At 48.5% G+C, this 8,871-nt stretch overlaps 1 protein-coding gene across 1 annotated transcript in view; it reads right to left on the minus strand.

Moving 5' to 3' along the window:
• LOC145411844 (uncharacterized) overlaps nucleotides 1-8,622 on the minus strand; it is a 123,770-nt gene extending 115,148 nt beyond the window's left edge. The window contains exon 1 of the mRNA XM_080281803.1: nucleotides 6,822-8,622. Within this exon, the coding sequence (XP_080137929.1) occupies nucleotides 6,822-8,622 (1,801 nt within the window). The remainder of the gene's footprint in view (nucleotides 1-6,821) is intronic.
• Between the last annotated feature and the right edge of the window lie 249 nt (nucleotides 8,623-8,871).

Below are 8,871 nucleotides of genomic sequence, written 5' to 3' on the forward strand. Positions count from 1 at the left end.
GGGCACCTGGCTCCGTATACCTATTGGTGTGTGTGTGTGTGTGTGTGTGTGTGTGTGTGTGTGTGTGTGTGTGTGTGTGTGTGTGTGTGTGTGAAGGTCTAGGAAAGTTATAGGACAGAACAGCTTCCGTGGTCGGTGGGTCTGTGCGTGGTGAGGTCTCTGTCATCAACAGATTCAATAAGAGTGATCATCATTATATTACTTTACCTGTGGTCACCACACAACCACAACGAGTGTTTCACACACTATTTAGTATTCTAAAAAGGCACAATAATCATATCAAAACTAGAATGTCAACCAGTGTCAAAAGTATCACTGGGTTTTCAGACAGTGCTACTAATTCCGATACCAGGAAGCCGCAATAATTTCTCGTCGGTGTCAAATGTGGAGCAGGTTGGAAAAGTGTTAATGTGACATGGATTTTCAGACACCATTAATAATTCCGATGAAGGCATCATATTTTCCGTCGGAGTCAAATGTGATCAGGTTGGGAGTGTTGAGGTGCTGCTAATTTTCAAAGATCATTTATAGTTTCGACACCAGTACCAGGCTTGTCGTAAGTGTCAAGTGTGTGTCAGGTTAGGAGAGTGCTGGAGTGACAGATCCGGAGCGTGAACCGTCGGGTGTGAGTGTGAGTGGCAGCGTGGGAGAGCAGGGTGGAGGCGGCCCCAGTGTGTACTCAGAGGCAAGCAATGGGCGATGACGGCCTGAGTGTTGATGCGGCGTGGGTCACGATCTGTACTGTACCTAGCAACGACTGCTCACCTCTGCACTCATTCTGACACAAACAACCACACTACTCCACACTCTACCACACTCAGGCACACTCCACCACACCTACACCACACTCAGGCACACCCCACCACACCTGCACCACACTCAGGTACACTCTACCACACCTACACCACACACAGGCACACTCCAACACACCTGCACCACACACACAGGCACACTCCACCACACCTACACCACACTCAGGAACACTCCACCACACCTACACCACACTCAGGCACACTCCACCATACCTACACCACACTGAGGCACACTCCACCGTACCTACAGTCACCACACTGAGGCACACTCCACCACACCTGCACCGCATACTCAGGCACCGGTCACCAGATCTGCACCACACTCCCCCATATTAATTGTAGCAAACCGTGATAAGTGTCTGGTGCATAGAAAGTCAAACTATAAGTAGAAGTAGTGTGACGCTGCGTTGTGGGTGATGGCGTAATGCTACTGATGTGAGTATTGGGGTCTTGTCAGTCGTGAGAATGGTGGTGTGATGTTTGTGGCGTGAGTGGTGGTGTTATTTCAGTGATCCGTGTGGTGGTGTGATGCTGAGATGTGAGTAGTGGTGTAAGGCTACTGATGTGTGATGGTGTGATTCTGTGGTGGTTATGTTAGTTATGTGTGTGATGGTGTGATGCAGTGATGTAAAGACTGATGTAAGGCTACTGATGTCAGCGACGGTGTGATGTCAGTGGTGATGGTGTAATGTTAGTCTTGTGCGGTGTGAGTTTGGTGGTGGGCGGTGGTGTGAGTGTGTGTAGCTAGTGATGTGTGTAGTGGTGTGAAGGTGGCACTAAGCGTGGCAGTGTGAGGGCACAGTGTGTAAGAGTGAACACATGCGAGTTATGGAGCATGGTGGTGGTGCGATACGTAACACTAGTTGGGTTGGGCAGCACGAGGCGGGTCAGAAGGTACGGTCACAGATCACACTAGTATGCTGCCCCAGCCTCACACCATGTCATCCTGCAGTTTAAATTGCACACCACTGACGGGAGGAGGGGTCACTGATCACACTAGGAAGCTGCCCTCGCCCCACACGCTGCAGTCCAAATTCCACCGTCAATCACCGCGCCATTCAACGTATAAAAAGGTGTCCCGTGAGAGCGAAGGGTGAATGCAAGGCGGTGGTGCGGCGTGTTTGTGAGAGCGAGAGAGTAGGACTGTGAGACAATGAGAGGGTGCGACCGTGTGAGGGCGAGAGGGTGCGACTGTGTGACGTCCCCGGGCACTGCGACCCTGCACGGCACTGAGCTGGGCCGGCCTGGCACTGTGGCCACCGCTCCTCCACGCGCACACTCACACCACGGCGGGTTCGAAACCCGGTGGTGCCATGGTGCTGGTTTAAATGCTTTGTGGTAGCTCCCCCCCTCGCACCCCGTCACTAACAGGTGTTAATATGGCCAATAACTTGTTACAGGGACACTTTCAATGCTCCAGAGTCGAGGGGAAGGCTTCGCTGGGGATTGCTGAACATATCCGCCTCGCAAAAAAGGGTAAAATAAAATAAAAATCACCACCGCACTCAGGCCTTGGAATTTCTTGCACTCACACAAAATAATCCCTGCATTACCAAGAACACTTTATACCTGTGGATTAGCAACAAAAGAGCCACAAGGACGAGATGAGCGTATTTCCAACCGGCGTGAGAGTAGGCGAGGCGTGGATCGGGCAGGGCTATTCCAAGCGGCGGTCAGGGGCGCCGGGTGAAGCCGCGGTAACGACGCGGTAATCTCCCGACGACGCCTACCACCGCCACACCACTCGTACACACTCAACGCTGACTCACACCCTCTCACCTTGCCTTACCCTCCACTGATAGCAACACTAATACACTGCTGACACTTAAAATAACTCAACAAGAAAATTCAATATAAACGGCCGACACAGCGACACTTAAAAATCATTTAGACATATACAAATGATCACCATCACTACCATCACCAGCGGTATGATTAAAAAAAAATATATATACGTACGGATGATTCAGGAAGGATTCGGAAACAGAAATGAGAAGGTAAAAAAGTGGGAGAACTATCGCTTGCATATCGAGTGAAATGGGCCTGAAATTATTCGATGATTCCAAACCACAACTAATGTACAGTAAAAGAATCCCAGAAGATATTACGTAAAAGTATTTGTTAGCTACACACACACACACACACACACACACACACACACACACACACACACACACAAGATACACACACACACACACACACACACACACACACACAAGACCGTGGCAAGGCTGCTATTTGTGCACTGTTCTGGGTCTAAATAGAATAGGCCTAATCAAACCACAAGCTACACATAGTTCACCTCAGTCACCCCTCTGGCCAAATACTCCAGCACACCGCTAAATTAAAATAATCACCTTCGCTAAACTCAACGACCCCTCAGTACAGCATCTCTTTAGCATTCATTCCGAAGACGTACGTTACCATCAGAAGTTTATATTTAACTCCTCAACGTCTGGTGGCAGCAAAACTTAATAATACACCGCCTGCCTGGAGATGTTAAAATGCTGACCGTGTGGGCGAGGCAGGTGACAAATTCTCTGGCATATTCATGTTGCCTGACAGTGGAGTGGAGGCGGGAAAAACAAAATATTACAGCAATGTCAATTTGTTCATGGTCTCGTCGTCTCTGGCATGTTTATTGTTGGATGATTTTCTTCAGCTAAGAGTCAATCAAAGAAGCGTTAGTGTTAATATGCTCATAAAGTGTGAGGCGAAGATAAAGTCACGGCCGTGTTCATATTACCCACACCGACACTTATTGGCAATGACAGGTGCCACTAACATCAGGTCGAGGAAGGAGCCCAAGTCATGTGTCATAATAACTGGCAGTTTAACTCTGTCAGAAACTTTTGGAAAAAAAGAATCATATATACTGTGTGTGTGTATATATACAGTATATATATACAGTATACACACACACACACACACACACACACACACACACACACACACACACACACACACACACACAGAAAGAGTGAGAGTGAGACAGGGGGGGAGGGTCGTTCTCATGGAGCTAACTGCTTCTAATATTTAACCCTTTGTTAAAGAGACTTGTCTACCACACTAAATAAAATCGCCAGGTATATGCCAATAAAAAAATCTCTTAACCATCGAGTTAATAGAGTTTTGTGGGGATATATTTTACTGTGACGCTGCCAAAAGAGAGATAAAAATGTTGCTGGTGAAGGTAATGGTGGCAGTGATGGGGTGGAGGGTAGTAGTGGTGGTGGGGTCGGGGGTAGTGGTGGTGGATGATGTGATAGTGATGGTGAAAGTGTTGGTGACTGGTTAGTGGTGATGCAAGGCTAGTGATGGTGAGGGTAGTGGTGATGTAAGGATTGTGGTAGGCAGTGGTGATGCGAGGGTAGTGATGGTGCTGGAGGTGGTGGTAGTGGTGACGATGATGGACACAGTGGTGGTAATGATGAAGAAGACAATGAGCGAAATAGCAATGATGAACATGGTGGTGGTGGTGGTGGTGGTGGTGGTGATGGTGGTGGTGGAGATGAGAGGGAAATGATGATACAATATGGTGATGGTGAAGACAGATGATGATGATGGTGGTGATGGAGACGAGAGAGGGTGGAGGTGATGGTGGTGATGCAGACGAGGGATGGTGGTGGTGATGACAGAGACGGCGATGATGATGATGATGGAGATGGGGGGTGATAATGATGACGGTGCAGTATCAAGGAAGAGTCACTATGGTATCTGCCACCAGGTCAACAGACTGGCCCCTTGACTTGGATGACGTCTTGTGCATGCTATTCCTGCCATCTCTGCACTAGTTTATTCTTTATGCAATGCTTTTCCTAACTTGTAGTGCTAGATAACAGCCATCATTAATCCCTACACTGCCTGGGACCTCTTCCTAAACTAAACACACACACACACACACACACACACACACACACACACACACACACACACACACACACACACACACCAATTATTACGTGAGCATAATATTTCAAACGTACGGTGAGGTTGTATTCATATCTACGGCTGGCGTACACTCCGAAAATGAATGTTGATTTTTTATTACAACTCCTCAGCCCAAGGACGTCTATTTCGTTTATTCTTGCTACCTTCAGACGATTTTTTTTATTTAAATCTTAGACAAGCCCCCTGGTAGTGAAGGGGTTCATGATGGCTGTATATAATCCCTTCAATCCAAAAACACTCTTGTGGGTACAATCGTCTGGAGGTAACAAGAATAAATTAAGGATGACGTTCTCGGGTGGAAGGGGTTAAGTATTTCAAATGGTGGTGAAAATCGTTACGAAATGAGGTAACGATGTTCAGATGAACCAGTTATACCCACATAGAGAAACTGTTTTTTTTTTTTTTTCGTACTCCTCCTTTTGCAGCTCAATTCCCGTAGTTTAATGGCAGTGCAAGACAATACCACGGCTCGACGTCGTATCAGTATCGATAACACTCTTTTTCTCGACTGGCACCATCTCATACTGCTAGCTTCTTTTTAAAGCTAGGCATTTACGATGGACAGATGGTAATCACAGGGTATGTTGAAGTGAGCAAAGCATAGTAGTGTTATGCTGTGGTCTGCGTGGTGGTGGTGTGAGTAGCAGTACCGTGAAATCAAGAAACACTTTTTTTTTTCTTCTTTCCTAGTGTGAGAGTACTTGCAGGTGGGAGTGAGAGGTGTCAGTGTCTGCAGGTGGTGTGCAGTGCTCACTGTGCGCGTGGGAAGGCAGAGGCTGTATACGATGAAGTGTGTGTGAGGAAGTGTGGGAGGACATGAGTGTTCCTAACTGGCAATGAGTGCGTCTGTGAAAGGAGGAGGCGGGATGAACCACGCTGGGCAGAGCACGTTGACACCTGCTGCCAACCCACACGCCTTATACATGACACACAGATATTCCAAATCCCCTTCAGCTCGACGACTACGCCATCCTATTTTATTCTTGCTACCTTCAAACGACACTGTTAAGTTTTGGAGAAACCACTGGTGAAGGGAACAGGAGCAGTCTCCATTATCCCCTTCAGAACTTCATGTCTTTTCCTATGCAGAATAAAATCCTCTGAATGTGTGATGAATAAAAAAAGTTTGTGAATGCACAACTTTCTATCGACTGAAACAGGAACTACTCACGTAGTGTGTGTGTGTGTGTGTGTGTGTGTGTGTGTGTGTGTGTGTGTGTGTGTGTGTGTGTGTGTGTGTGTGTGTGTGTGTGTGTGTGTGTGTGTGTGTGTGTGTGTGTGTGTGTGCAACTAATGAACTAATTTAATGAACTAAAATTAATATGTTCATGCCTGAATTTAAGCAGTTCTATGCACTTTCTTTTCTATAAGCTTCAGTCGTAAATGCTTTTTTACGTATTTAGTAAGGAGATGGGTGAGATTCTTCAACTCTTATCTCAGTCTTGTATTGCATCTATGTTAAGATAAAATAAAACAAAATAAACGAACCTAACCTAACCTTACCCAACTCAACCCGAACGAACCTAACATTATCAAGTTCAACTCTGTTATATTTTTTTTTTTAAGAATGGAGGACACCTACAATCTGGTGTATGGATTTTCTTTAATTTCATTTGTTTTTCCTTCCTTTGTTCTCTTACTTAGAAAAAAATTTGGTAACGGACTGATCTACCAGCTGGACAACCGCTTCCCTCCGAACCCTCATTTACCAAACACTAAAAAATCACTTTGCAACGGATGTGTATAGAAGAAAAATACTTTAAAACTGCATAAACTCAATGGTGACCATATTAATTCCAGTCTCCGTTTATTGGGTTTAAGTCCGAGCTAATACCTGTTTAAGTAAAATAATGCATAAGCGTGTTCGTATGTACACAAGGCATAATAGTGTACTGAAGGGGCATGGAGGAAAGTGTTTGTACATAAACGAGGAACATATAGAAGGGTGGATATAAACAGCAACTCCCACTGTGACGACCCTACCTAACACAACACACTTTATTACTGACCAAACACCCACCCTCCCGCCCCAACAACACACTCCATTACTTGTGTTACCAGTGAAGGCATCGTGGCGGCGGGAGGCGTAAGCCGGCCGCGGTGGGGGAAGCTCCCTCATGTCCTCCTGCTGGGGATGACAATAAGACTCAGCCTGAGAAGAATAAATGTCGAGATAAGGATCTTCGTTTAGTTCGAGATCATCCAAATGTATATCACTTTGCTGGTGTTGATGGTGATGGTGGTGGTTTGGGGGATCCCGGATCACTTCTTGTCCCTGTTCTTGTCGGTGGTGGGTCGTGTCACAAGGATATGTCAGGCGACTGGAGTTACGGATCCTCTCTAGATCACGTGAATCCATCTGGGGTGCGCTCCTCCTCTTTGTTTGGGGGGCGCCCACCTTTTGGCTGGTATCCTTGTCTGGAGTCTGCCGTGACACTGGACGTGGCTTTAGTTTATAAAGGTCCTGAAGACTACTGTGGACTCTGTCTGAGGACACGTAATGAAGGTGTCGACTTGACAAACCCTCAGTGGGGCTGGAGAATTCCCCACGCGAAGCAGACTCCCACGCACGCCCAGACTTGCGACAGGATGCAGATGAAGTTACACCAGGATGGCGTTCACTATCTTCCATTTCTTTTTTAATTACTTCACGACGATTATACCGATTAGTTTCGCTGTGATTCTGCTTACCACTGCTCGGGCAGTGTTTACTGCTGCCTGAGTCAACTTCGTCATCGTGACCGTCCCTACCCCTAGACACTTCAGCCGCCTGCACCGGGCCACACCCCCGCCTCGTCTCTCGCTGTCCACCCTCGCTTCCACTTCCCCAACTTTTACTAGAGGTAGTTGCTTGTTGCGACTGGAGGGATTGAGTCTGACGTATGGCAGGGAGAGGCGGTCCCTCCCCCTGCCGTGGGTACCCGCTAATACAGAATACTCCAGCCCGCACACCTGCCCGCTGGAGGGAACGGGTACACGCATCTTCGTTTGCTGCTTCTTTTCCAGTCGGCATGTTGGTTTCCTCAGTACCCATATTATCACTACGAGAAGCTTCAAAGGTGCGGGTGGGTGGGGTGGGGCTGGGAGAGTGGTGGGCGGCCGAGGAACATGTTGGGCTCTCTGCCACGTCTTGCTCGCGCAGTGGAGAAATGTCACGATCATCAAAGCTAAGATCACCGCTCAGTGTACTCAAGGTATCATTGTGGTCCTCTTCCCCAGGCTCGGAGACTTTACTGTTCCCATCCACCGTCACATTTCCTGCCTCTGGTCTAGCCCGCACTGTGCTCTCGGTCTCCTCACTCTCACTATCGTCACTATCATCATCACTGTCACTTTCACCGTCATGGTCAACGCAGTCCACAAATTCTTGATCACTGGCGTTCTCAGCCGAGTGGCATGAGTGTTTGTGCTTGAAACCTGCCTCGTCCTCCATCCCTGCACCCTGCCTCACCCGCTGGTCCTGCCTGGAGTCCTGCATCACATCCCTTGAATTTGGATGCTCGTCCTCCTCTGGGATGGAGCAGTCTCCACGTCCACACCGCAACCGTCCTCCACCCACTTCGTACTCGTCTTCTGATGTGTCCTCCGAGTCAGAATCAGTGTCTGAGTCGGAGGAGGACGTATCTGATGATGGTCGTGAATGCTTGTCAGCAGACAGGCGTGCCCGGGTATCCGCCGTGTGCATATTCACCAGCACGTGCACACCATTGGCAGCCCAGGGCCGTGACGACACCAACTTCCCACCTCGCGCCAGAGAGTACGAGTCACTGCGGGTGATGTCTCCTGTAGCACTGTCTTGCTGGGGGGTTTGAGGGGGCGTGCCGCGGGGCTGGTCAGCCCCCGGGAGGTGGTCCAACATACTGCCCCCACCCCTCGCCGCCCACCCTTGAACTACTACGGCCTATTCTACGTTAGCACCACATGAAACATACAATATAAAAAAATTCATCTGAGTGAGAGTTGAGGAGAGGGTGCGGCGCGCGGTGCAGACGATGCCCCGGGACTGACTGGTGCCCGCCGCGGTGCCTGTCCGAGGGGAGCCCAACCCGGCACCCACACACACCCTCTCTACCCTGTACCTTCCACCCGCCTCACCAACCACCACCAC

Source organism: Coenobita brevimanus, chromosome 91, assembly GCF_032717465.1.
Source record: "Coenobita brevimanus isolate Jiangsu-jjx chromosome 91, ASM3271746v2, whole genome shotgun sequence".
Classification (NCBI taxonomy): Eukaryota; Metazoa; Arthropoda; class Malacostraca; order Decapoda; family Coenobitidae; genus Coenobita; species Coenobita brevimanus.